The sequence below is a fragment of the Leucopleurus acutus genome, assembly GCF_964270905.1.
Source record: "Leucopleurus acutus genome assembly, chromosome: 18".
NCBI classification, from domain to species: domain Eukaryota; kingdom Metazoa; phylum Chordata; class Mammalia; order Artiodactyla; family Delphinidae; genus Leucopleurus; species Leucopleurus acutus.
In genome coordinates, this window is record NC_139160.1 from 4,699,097 (window position 1) to 4,712,690 (window position 13,594).

The 13,594-nt window shown below is 39.8% G+C and overlaps 1 protein-coding gene across 2 annotated transcripts in view; it reads right to left on the reverse strand.

Moving 5' to 3' along the window:
• USP12 (ubiquitin specific peptidase 12) overlaps nt 1–13,594 on the reverse strand; it is a 78,495-nt gene that overhangs the window by 25,793 nt on the left and 39,108 nt on the right. Inside the window, exon 3 of one of the 2 annotated variants that reach the window (XM_082859291.1) lies at nt 6,053–6,266. In XM_082859291.1, the coding sequence (XP_082715417.1) occupies nt 6,053–6,266 (214 nt within the window). Of the gene's footprint in view, nt 1–5,344; nt 5,419–6,052; nt 6,267–13,594 lie in introns of those variants that run through there. The other variant, XM_082859292.1, reaches the window with a different exon arrangement.

A 13,594-nucleotide genomic window follows, 5' to 3' on the forward strand; every position in this document is an offset into this window, starting at 1 on the left:
TTATTTTTTACTTTTGTTATTGTTCTCTTTTTTTTTTTTTTTGCCACCCCACGTGGCTTGTGGGATCTTGGTTCACGAGCGTGGGGTCTGGCTGAAGCTCCTGCGGTGGGAGCTCTGTGTCGAAACCACTGGACTAACACAGACCCTAAGACCCCAGGGAATATTCACTGGATTGAGGTCTCACAAAGGTCCTCATCTCAGCACCAAGACCCAGCTCTACCCAACAGCCTACAAACTCCAGTGTTGGAAACCTCAGGCCAAACAACCAGTAAGACAGGAACACAATGCCACTCATAAAAAAAACAAAAATGAGATGACAAAAATATGTCAAAGGTGAAGGATCAAGGTAAAAACCTGTAAGACCAAATAAATGAAGAGGAAATAGGCAATCTACCTGAAAAAGAATTCAGAGTAATGATAGTAAAGATGATCCAGAATCTCAGAAATAGAATGGAGGCACAGATTGAGAAAACACAAGAAATGTTTAACAAAGATCTAGAAAAACTAAAGAACAAACAAACAGCGATGAACAACACAGTAACTGAAATGAAAAATACACTAGAAGGAATCCATAACAGAACAACTGAGGCAGAAGAATGGATAAGTGACCTGGAAGACACAATGCTGGAATTCACTGCTGTGGGACAGAGTAAAGAGAAAAGAATGAAAAGAAATGAAGACAGTCTAAGACACCTCTGGGACAACACTAAATGCACCGACATTCAAATCATAGGGGTCCCAGAAGAGCAAAAGAAAGGGTCTGAGAAAATATGAGAAGACATTACAGTCCAAAACTTCCCTAACATGGGAAAGGAAATAGTCACCCAAGTCCTGGAAGCACAGAGAGTCCCATAAAGGATAAACCCTAGGAAAAACACACCAAGACACATACTAATCAAAATAACAAAAAATAAATTCAAAGAAAAAATATTAAAAGCAGCAAGAGAAAAACAAAAAATAACATGCGAAGGAATCCTCATAAGGTTATCAGCTGATTTTTCAGCAGAAATTCTACAGGCCAGAGGGAATGGCAGGATACACTTCAAGTGAGGAAAGAGAAAAACCTACAACCAAGATTGCTCCACCCAGCAAGGACCTCATTCACATTCAACAGAGAAGTCAAAAGCTTTTCAGACAAGCAAAAGCTAAGAGAATTCAGCACCACCAAACCAGCTTCACAACAAATGCTAAAGAAACTTCTCCAGGCAGGAAACACAAGAGAAGAAAAAGACCCACAAAAACAAACCCAAAGCAATTAAGAAAATGGTAATAGGAATATACATGTCACTAATAACCTTGAATGTAAGTGGATTAAATGCCCCCACCAAAAGACACAGACTGACTGAATGGATACAAAAACAAGACCCATATATATGCTGTCTACAAGAGACCTACTTCAGACCTACGGACACATACAGACTGCAAGTGAAGGGATGGAAAAAGATATTCCATGCACATGGAAATCAAAAGAAAGCTGGAGTAGCAATACTTGTATCAGATAAAATAGACTTTAAAATAAAGACTGTTACAAGAGATAAGGAGGGACACTACATAATGATAAAAGGATCAATCCAAGAAGAAGATATAACAATTATAAATGTTTATGCCCCAACATAGGAGCACCGCAACACATAAGGCAAATGTTAACAACCATGAAAGGAGAAATCGACAGTAATACAATAACAGTAGGGTCCTTTAACACCCCACTTACACCAACGGACAGATCATCCAAACAGAAAATAAATAAGGAAATACAAGCTTTAAGTGACACAATAGACCAGATAGATTTAATTGATATTTATAGAACATTCCACCCAAAAGTGGTAGAATACACTTTCTTTTCAAGTGCACATGGAACATTCTCCAGGATAGATCACATCTTGGGTCACAAATCAAGCCACAGAAAATTTAAGAAAGTTGAAATCGTATCAAGCAACTTTTCTGACCACAATGCTATGAGACTGGAAATCAATTACAGGAAAAACAAGTGTAAGAAACACAAATACACAGAAGCTAAACAGTGCGCTACTAAATAACCAAGAGATCACTGAAGAAATCAAAGAAGAAATTAAAAAATACATAGAAACAAATGACAATGAAAACACGACGACCCAAAACCTATGGGATGCAGTAAAAGCAGTTCTAAGAGGAAAGTTTATAGCAATTCAATCTCACCTCAAGAAACAAGAAAAATCTCAAGTAAACAATCTAACCCTACAGACTTAAAACAACTAGAGAAAGAACAAAGAAAACCCAAAGTCAGTAGAAGGAAAGAAATCATAAAAATCAGAGCAGAAATAAATGAAATAGAAATGAAGAAAACATCAATAAAACTAAAAGCTGGTTCTTTGAGAAGATAAACAAAACTGATAAACCCTTAGCCAGACTCATCAAGAAAAAATGGGAGAGAACACAAATCAATAAAATTAGAAATGAAAAAGGAGAAATCACAACTGACACTGCAGGAATTACAAAGGATTATAAGAGACTACTACAAACAACTATATGCCAATAAAATGTACAACCACAAAGAAATGGACAAATTCTTGGAAAGGTACAATTTTCCAAGACAGAACCAGGAAGAATCAGAAATAATAAACAGACCTATCACAAGTAGTGAAATTGAAACCATAATTAAAAATCTTCCAACAAACAAAAGTCCAGGACCAGATGGCTTCACAGGTGAATTCTATCAAACATTTAGAGAATAGCTAACACCCATCCTTCTCAAACTCTTCCAAAAAGTTTCAGAGGGAGAAACACTCCCAAATTCATTCTATGAAACCACCATCACCCTGATACCAAAACCAGAAACAGGTATCACAAAAAAAGAAAATTAAAGACCAATATCACTGATGAACATAGATGCAAAAATCCTGAACAAAATACTAGCAAACAGAATCCAACAATACATTAAAAGGATCATACACCATGATCAAGTAGGATTTATCCCAGGGATGCAAGGATTCTCCAATATACGCAAATCAATCAATGGGATACACCACATTAGCAAATTAAGGAATAAAAATCATATGATCATCTCAGTCGATGCAGAAAAAGCTTTTGACAAAATTTAATACTGATCTATGATAAAAACTCTCCAGAAAATGGGCATAGAGGGAACCTACCTCAACATAATAAAGGCCATATATGACAAACCCACAGCAAGCATCATACTCAATGGTAAAAAACTGAAAGCATTTCCACTAAGATCAGGAGAAGACAAGGATGTCCACTCTCGCCACTCTTACCCAACATAGTTGTGGAAGTCCTAGCCACAGCAATCAGAGAAGAAAAAGAAATAAAAGGAATACAAATTGGAAAAGAAGTAAAACTGTCTCTGTTTGCAGATGACATGATATTATATATAGAAAATCCAAAGATGCCACCAGAAAACTGCTAGAACTAATCAATGAATTTGGTAAGCTTGCAGGATACAAAATTAATGCACAGAAATCTCTGGCATTCCTGTACACCAACAACGAAAAATCAGAAAGAGAAATTAAGGAAACGCTCCCATTTACCATTGCAACAAAAGGAATAAAATACCTAGGAATAAACCTGCCTAAGGAGGCAAAAGACTTGTACTCAGAAGACTATAAAACACTGATGAAAGAAATCAAAGATAACATAAACACATGGAGAAATATACCATGTTCTTGGATTGGAAGAATCAATATTGTGAAAATGACTATACTACCCAAAGCAATCTACAGATTCAATGCAATCCCTATCAAACTACCAATGGCATTCTTCACAGAATTAGAACAAAAAATTTTACAATTCGTATGGAAACACAAAAGACCCCAAATAGCCAAAGCAATCTTGAGAAAGAAAAATGGAGTTGGAGGAATCAGGCTCCCCAACTTCAAACTATACCACAAAGCTACAGTAATCAAGACAGTATGGTACTGGCAGAAAAACAAATGTAGATCAACAGTACAGGATAGAATGCCCAGAGATAAACCCACACACATACGGGCACCTAATTTATGACAAAGGAGGCAAGAACATACAATGGAGAAAAGGCAGCCTCTTCAGTAAGTGGTGCTGGGAAAACTGGACAGCTACATATAAAAGAATGAAATTAGAACACTCCCTAACACCATACACAAAAATAAACCCAAAATGGATTAAAGACCTAAATGTAAGGCCAGACACTATAAAACTCCTAGAGGAAAACATAGGAAAAACACTGTTTGACATAAACCACAGCAATATCTTTTTTGACCCACCTCCTACAGTAAAGGAAATAAAAACAAAAATAAACACATGGGACTTAATTAAACTTAAAAGCTTTTTCACAGCAAAGGAAACCATAAACAAGACAAAAAGACAACCCTCAGGATAGGAGAATATATTTGCAAATAAAACAACAAAGGATTAATTTCCAAAGTATACAAACAGCTCATGGAGCTCAATATCAAAAAAACAAACAATTCAATTAAAAAATTGGTGGAAGACCTAAATAGACATTTCACCAAAGAACACATACAGATGGCCAAGAGGCACATGAAAAAATGCTCAACATCACTAATTATTAGGAAAATGCAAATCAAAACTACAATGAGGGGCTTCCCTGGTGGCGCACTGGTTGAGAGTCCGCCTGCCGATGCAGGGGACACGGGTTCGTGCCCCGGTCCGGGAAGATCCCACATGCCGCAGAGCAGCTGGGCCCGTGAGCCATGGCCACTGAGCCTGCGCTCCGCAATGGGAGAGGCCAGAACAGTGAGAGGCCCGCGTACCGGGGGGGAAAAAAAAAAAAAAAAAAGAGTAGTAACCTAGAGCCATATTATTTCAGCACCTTCATATGTTTTAGGGAATGAGATATGACCCATGCTCATCTCAATTCATGTGATAATGAACAGTGTCAACTGACTTAAGGGCAGGCCTCCCCACTGATGTGTTTAAAAACCAACACTAAAGACTTCTCAGGTCATATTTCTGTGCGCATCATTATATATATTTAATAGATAACAAATCTAACGAAAAACACTACTCAATTTTATTTCTGCAGTGATTGAAATGCCTACATCCAAACAAACAAACAAACAAGCAGCATTCTACATGTTTCTTGAGTCCATCTGAACCTCCTGAGGTAGCACACCACACTGGACAGAACACTGGGCTCAGATGTCAGGAAGAAGTGTGGGGCTTGACAGGTGACCTTAACGTCTCTGAGAGCCAGTGACATCACATAAAGTGAGGAGGTAATGTCTAACTTGTGCACTTGCTATGAAAATTAAATGAAAAATATTTTAAGAGAGAAAAGAGAAGTGGGATGCAATCAGTAACTATTTTTAAAAGTGGGGTGGGGACAGGAGGTAAAATTAAAACTACCTACCCTAAGCCAGAAAGTTTACTTTATTGTGTTAGGTCTTTCCTTTCCCTGGGGTGTGACTCCTGGCAAGTCTTTTAGCTTCTGTTTTTTTCATGGCTAAAATGGGGTAAATAACATGCTCTCTCATCAGGTTATCGTGAGGATCAAATGAGTTAACATACATGAAAGCATTATGAGAACAACAAATGAACAATAAGTGAAAGAAAAACACCCCAAAACCCCACAACTCTTCTTGACAGAAAAGCCAAACAGGCAAAAAAGAGAAATTATGATTTCTCATTTCCTGGCACACAGAATTTGATCTTTGTACAACATACTTCAAACAACAATCACACCTCACAGTAATCACTGTGTGACTGTCTCGTCACTAAACTGGCACTGCGTTAGAGACAGGAATATCACCGCTGGCTTTTCAGCAGCTAACGCATCATCAGCTGATGCTTGTTGCACCTGATCTTCCTGTTAAATAAGCAATACATTAAGAAGTAGACGAGGGCTTCCCTGGTGGCGCAGTGGTTGAGAGTCCGCCTGCCGATGCAGGGGACACGGGTTCGTGCCCCGGTCCGGGAAGATCCCACGTGCCACGGGGCGGCTGGGCCCGTGAGCCATGGCCGCTGAGCCTGCGCATCCGGAGCCTGTACTCCGCAACGGGAGAGGCCACAACAGTGAGAGGCCCGCGTACCGCAAAAAAAAAAGAAGTAGAAGAATTACCATTTTCTTTCCGTAATCTTGTTATGAACTTCTTAGGAGGTATGACTCCAACCTTTTTCTTCTGGGTAGCGATGCTGTGGAAGAGGTCTGCTAAGCACGTCAGAAGACTCTCCTTCTTCCTAGGTTGACTCTTGTACGCGAGAACTTTTTCCCGAAATGGACGACAAAAATAAAGTGCTTGAAGAACTGAATTGCAGTAGCAAGTATTCCCAAACTAGAATAGAAAAAAACATTTTTGTTAAATTTGAGGCAACACAGTTTTCAGAGAAAGAATGTCTATGTCTAAAGCTGAGAGAAGAGAAAGACAAGACAGGGAATTGATGATTCTCATGACTTAGAAGGTATCTGAGAGTACAAGTAACTGTCCTGATTGCAAATCACCCAATTCCAACATTAAATGGATGCTCCTGGCATCAGTTTCAGGTTAAAACGGAAGAAAAATACATGCAATAAATCTGGCCTTTATTAAAACTGAGTTAAAGAACTACATAGTTTAAACAGTGAGATTAGTTAAGGTTTAGGCTTCTGGCGAATTCCTTTTCCAATTCCCATTGTTATGACAGTACCGGTTGTATACAAAGCATTTTCTATACTGTACGTGTAAAAATGTAACTCTCAAAAATTCTTTAAAAAAAACCGTAAGAGTGAGGTTTACTATCAGGTTCTTCAGTGCCATCCAAAAAATAAACAAAAACAAAAAATAAGGAAAAACAAGATACTCTGAAATATTAGATGAAAAAGTCATCAACGTGACAGCCTAACAACCACTGAAATGCCGAAACGCCAGGTCACATTATTCTCCATCCGTCTGAAGGACGTGGACTCGGCTCCAGAGTTGAACCCTGAACTGCAGCCCCACCTCTCACTGGCCACGCGGCCTGGAGCAGGTGACTGATCACTCAGCCTCAGTTTCCTTCTCTTTAATAGCAGGGGAGAAAGTCATCCTACTTTACAGAGAAAATAACACAGGGTTTAATAAATATTTTTCGCCTTCTTTTTTCCTTCCCATTAATAGACACTGACTCCCAAAGCTGGCTAATAAAACCCCTAGAAGTCCATCACTGAGGAGCTGGGGAGTAAACAAGGGACGAGGACAGTTCTCAGAGAACTGCCACGGGGCAGGGTCAGGCATACAGTAACCAGAAACAGGCAAGTGGAGAAGAATGCTGAAGAACGGGCACTCTTCAATTATGTCCATAAATACATGCACACGTTTGCTTATATTTTAAAACTAGGAAGAATATATCAAAAGCTAATAAAAATGGTTATATAGAGAGAAAGGGAAAAGAGTAAGAGCAATGAAAGTGAGACTGCTGTACACGTACACGGTTATAAAAAGTTTACCTTGTAACCATATTTTTAAAAACTAAATTAAAATGAAAAAGACAGAATAAATTCCTAAAATTGAAAATAAATAGAAATAAATCAGACCTAAACGTGTACCAAGTTGGTGGTAGAACTACGTAAAGAAAAGAGTGAGGGCTTCCCTGGTGGTGCAGTGGTTAAAAATCCGCCTGCCAATGCAGGGAACACGGGTTCGAGCCCTGGTCCGGGAAGATCCCACACGCTGCAGAGCAACTAAGCCTGTGTGCCACAACTAGAGCCCACGAGCCGCAACTACTGAAGCCCATGCGCGTAGAGCCCGTGCTCCGCAACAAGAGAAGCCACCGCAATGAGAAGCCGGCACCACAAGGAAGAGTAGCCCCCACTCGCCACAACTAGAGAAAGCCCGTGCACAGCAAAAAAACCCCAACACAACCAAATAAATTTTAAAATAAATAAAGCTTTTTAAAAAAAGAAAAGAATGATTTCAAATAACTTTAAAACACAGGATTTTTACTATCCATGCCTACTGAACTACAGTCTAAGAACAAAAAGAACAAAGAAGTCTTAAAACAGCATTCAGTACTCACACTGTTAGAATTAACCCATTGATATTGCTATTTTGAAACCACTAAAGATATACTGTAAGACAAAGCAAGGAAGGAATTATGTTAATATCCCCTAGGAATCAAAAAAAAAGTTTTTAAATTTATTTTTGGCTGTGTTAGGTCTTCGTTGCTGCGCACAGGCTTTCTTCAGTTGTGGCGAGCAGGGGCTACTCTTCGTTGGGGTGCGTGGGCTTCTCACTGTGGTGGCTTGTCTTGTTGCGGAGCACGGGCTCTAGGCGTGTGGGCTTCAGCAGTTGTGGTGCACGGGCTCAGTAGTTGTGGCTCGTGGGCTCAGTAGTTGTGGCATGCGGGCTCTAGAGTGCAGGCTCAGTAGTTGTGGTGCATGGGCTTAGTTGCTCTGCAGCACGTGGGCTCTTCCTGGACCAGGGCTCAAACCCACGTCTCCTGCACTGGCAGGCAGATTCGTAACCACTGCGCCATCAGGGAAGCCCGTAATCAAATTTTTTAACGTAAAGGAAAAAAGATACAATAGTAAAAATCAGAAGAGTAAAAGCCCTTTAAAGTTAAATTGGAATTAGAAATAGCAGTATAAACTCATGCCTCTTTGTAAATCTTGAAGTGTGTGTGTGTGTTTGCGTTCTCAGGTTCTGTCCACTGAAAAGGCCTCCACATCAATAAATTTCCCCTGAATCCAGATTGTGGCCTCTAAAAACCCTTTTCCCACAAAAAGGAACGAGGACGACTTACAGATATGGCTATACAACGTAATGGACAGGAAATGTACAATGTACAAGATTAGCCTGGAATATCTTTTTGTGTGGCTTGAAGAGCCAACTTTCATCAAAAAGAATTACTGCAATGGATTAAAAAGCACATCAACTACACAAATATCTATGTGGTTTACTAGTCTCCAGTGGAAGCTGTAAACAAGAATATAAAAAAGGAAAGCATCGAAGTTTTACCCCACCTTTCTCATAAAAACCGTACTTCAGGGGGCATTAAAGTTACTGTTTAGAGAATAATTCTGGCTAATAAATCCAGAAGAAATCATTGTAAATAATGGATTGGGTGATAATTACCCCTGGATACCTAAAACATTTGGTTAAAGGTTGGTGGGGAACTTTAAAATGGGGGGCTCAGACCTGAACACCCAATGCATTCCAGCATCATTCAAAATGAACAGCCCAAACTTTACATCCCGTGATGTGGTGCACCAAGAAATATGTAGCAATTCCTATAAAGTATTCTTGCCTTAAAAAACAAAATAAAATCCCTAAACTTTAACCAAGTGTCTAGATTGAACTACCGATTTACAAGATACTCAGGGAACAGAGGAAGAAGTTAAATACCCCAAAAAGGAACAGGACAACGGACTCAGCGAAGATTTACAACTTCTATGTTCACATTGCTAGTCGGAGCCAAGAACTGATTTCGTAAAGACAGATGTGTTTACAGGCTTTCCAGAGAAATGCTAAAAGTCTATGACAATGATGCACAGACATCATTGATCATGAATACAACCATGGATATCCTTCAATAAAGCCTATCGAGGGGCTAAGAACACCTGCAGTACAATCTCCAATACGACTAAAATTATCTTACCAATTCATCAGTATTAATTAGTCTGAAAAATACTAGTGATTGTACAACAGTCTAATGACTCCAATGACCAACAAACTATGGCTTTGTAAACTGAACAGAAGATACAATCCCCATAATTTGGACATTTTATTAAAGAATAAACAACAGGGAACTCTAACAACTTCCACAGAGCAGGTAGATAAACAAAAGACAGCAGCTCACAGTATATTAGAAACAATTATGATGATGAAGCTTTTGACCCACTAATAAAAAAGCAAATAAAATAAGCTAAGAAACTGGCATGTGGAGACTGCTGAAGTCCGCCTCCTGCTAATCTTCTGACTACAAGCAATAGGTAACATTACAACCAACCTTGGAGGCTTTCTACTATGGTCTTCTTTACTTACCTTCATCAACCCCATTAAAGAAAAAGTAAAGGTTGAAACTACTACTATTTCTCCAGAATAAACTAACTTTCAATCTTATTCGTAACTTTGAAGCTTTTCCTTCAATTTCCCTGATTTTTAGTAGTGACTTTCACTGAAGTTCCTGAAACCTAAAAACACATCCTTCAAGTATATAGCTTTCATGCAAAAGACTGTCTGGGATGATTTCCTCTGCACTCTTGCTTCTGAATAGGATTGAAACCTACCCTGTGCTTTTTCAGCTGGTTCTGAAGATCAAAGGCATGACCAGGTTTAAAATCAGGGGAAACAAGTATTAAAGGTCTCATCACTGACTTCTCAATTGTTTATTGAACACAGTGACCTATCCCTGCTTTCTCTGAGTCTTGGGAAAAAAAAAAAAAAAAAAAGATTTCTCATATCCCCATCGATAAGATCATTTTGAGCACATATCCCTAATACATGCATATCTGTTTAGAAATAATATATGTACTGCATTATGTACACTAAAAATATAACAAATGTGATTAAGATGAACATTTCAAATTATTATACTAATTTTTTATTTTCACTAAAAATTATTAAGTAAGAGCGATGAGACTTAGTATGCTTTTTTGTAAACTATGGGTTACAGATTTTAATAGAGCGATTTTACAGTTCAGTTACTTGGCTATGTAGTTCTAAGGGATATCAAAGTTGAAAAAGGTATCTCCGTAAAGATACATACATAGGTCCAAGTGGAAAAGACTCTCTCCTTGACAGCCTTTACTTTCTAAACTATGGTATTAGATAGTCGATCCTATCTATCAAATTTGTTTGAATTCATTTAAGTCATTATCTGTCTTGACAGCAGCAAAGCCTGGCCACTGAGCACACAAGATCTGAAACCAAGCTATCTAGGTTCAAGTCTGGTTCTGCTACCCGACCCTAGGAGATTACCAGGCCACTCTCTCTTCGTCGGTTTCCTCATCTGTAAATGCCATTTATAACAGCACCCACCTCTACAACCTTGCAAAGAATTAAATGAATGATCTGCGTGAAGCACTTACCATGGCTCGGAATACCTCATCACTACACGGTTATTTCTGAAACAACCTTTTTGAGCCATCTGTCCCTTTTGAAAAATTAGCTTAGCTGAAATAGATTAAATCCTGTAATCCCTAAGTCTACACTTGAATCATAATAGATTGCAACAGCACAAATGAATAAGAGGGGTGATACTGTTAGCCTTTGACTATGCAACTTGCAGTGACATAGGAACACTACACACATGGACAGAGTAGTATGGGTGCCAGTGTCAACCAATTATTGAGAATTAGTAAAGCTTAACCTATATCTTTCCTTTTTAGATAAAAATAAACACTAGAAGTGCTCATACTTTGGTCCCCAATGAATCATCTTACATATTTCATTTGGAAACTACTGGTTTTAATCACAATTATGTCAACAGTATTACCTTTAAAAAATGTTTTTAAATGTTTAAGTGCCCCACGGTCCTCCATGCTGGCCGGCGACAGTGCCATCCTGTGAACACCCCCCCTTCTACGGGAAGGCCCTCCTCCCCCGACCACAATCTGTTCAGGTGGCCCTGCTTTACATAGGTCTAGACCCCACGTGCCCCTACCCACCCCCTCTCTGCAGCCAGGTGAACCTAATCCAGATTCCCATGGACATCTGTTCCTCCCCCTCCCCTGCCCCCTGCCCCAGGCTTCCTCACGGGAACCCACTTCTCTGTGCAAGCTCTGGACTGTCAGTCACAAGCTCTTTTGTAGACCCTGCAACAGGGTCGGGCACTGGATCCAATCTGGCCAGAGGCCTTGGGGCAGAGTTCTTTGGTCAGGTTTGATATGGACGGTCTGGGATCTCTGATGATATAAGATGGCCATCAGGTGGAGAGAAGCTAAAGGAAAAGGAAACCAATGCAAAAGAAAACAGAACCAAGGGACACAGGCCTAATCAACTTTACAACCTACAAAACCTTCCATTTTTATTTCTCACTCTCCTCCATAATGGCCCCTGTTCCCTGGATTCAGAGTTCCAACTAGTGACTACTAGCAATTCAGGTTAAAAAGACTTTTGTAACGGTCTAGCCCCACAAACCTACTTGTGTTTGGGAACCTATTGTGTTAGAAAATTAAAATAAAATCATATAATGAGATGATTTTTAAAAGGCTATTAAAAATGGAGAGACTGGGCTTCACTGCTGGCGCCGTGGTTGGGAATCCGCCTGCCAATGCAGGGGACAAGGGTTCGATCCCTGGTCCGGGAAGATCCCACATGCCGCAGAGCAACTAAGCCCGTGCGCCACAACTACTGAGCCTGTGCTCTACTAGAGCCCGTGAGCCATAACTACTGAAGCCCACGCGCCTGGAGCCCGTGCTCCGCAACAAGAGAACCCACTGCGGTGAGAGGCCCGGGCACCACAACGAAGAGCAGCCCCCGCTCGCCACAACTGGAGAAAGCCCGCGTGCAGCAACGAAGACCCAGTGCAGCCAAAATAATAATAATAATAAAATTTTTTAAAAATGGAGAGACTGCACAGAAAGTAGGAAAGAGATACTACTAGTCTAAATCACTACTATCAACTTTACTAAAATAAGTACTCATTAGCTACAAGACAAAGGAAAAAGGCAATCTGGTTTATCAGATTAAACAATCTGCTTTCAAAGAATTTAGCTGACTATAAACAGCAGGCACGTAAGGTGGGTATTTCACAGCGAGAGAAAAGCTTCCACAGGCTCCTCTCCCTCCTCAAGGCGGCTTCTGCACCCCGAGCCACACAAGTATTTCCCCTCTCCTAACATCCTGTACCATCAGAGATACTAACGTATTCACAAGAGTTAACCCAACAGGAAATCCCCACTCTATGTATTATGCAAATCACAGTGATGGCATCAGAGTTACCATTAAGAGTAAACGGCCATAAAAGCTCTCCTTTGTGAAAATATTCCTCCAAGATAAAAACATCTACAACTGAAAATAATGGAAAACAGACTGTTATTAACAAAGTGAAGAGTAACCACTCTGAATTTTCTGGTAGATTAATTAACTGTGGGGTTTGGGGTTTTTTTTTCCCCTTCTCTCCATAAAAAAAAGAAAAAAGTCTAATTTTCTAACTGCCCAAATACACACACTATTTCCCAAAAGCAAGTGCTATTGAGTGATTCTACCACTTACTGGTCGGTCGCAAAAAGGGATCCAATCAGGCAGATCTAATGGGAACCCTTTTCAGTATTAGCTTTTTGTAAGAGCAATTAAAATGAACCTGCACACTTAGCTAAGAACAGACTGATGAAAAGAAAATGTACATGTGCCTCACTTTAACAGAATCCAATTGCTAGGAAAGATTAACCACCAAGTGCCTTAAAGCAGCTACCTTCCATGTTGTTTATAACACTAACTACTGGGCAGACAGGCACAGGGACAGGAGGAAGATGTTCAAATGTTCACCTCTCAATTAACTAAGCCATCTCCCCCACCCCTCAAAGCTCCAACCTTCATTTTTAAGGGACTCTATAATAGTGTGATAGCTCTACAAAGAAAAAAGGGGGAAGGAAACGAGAGAGAAGGGTGATGACAATTTAAGAGCTGAAAACAGGGCTTATGGAAAACGGTTAAAGGCACGCAACACAGCTGCAAAGTAGCCTGAGGGCACAGATCAAAGA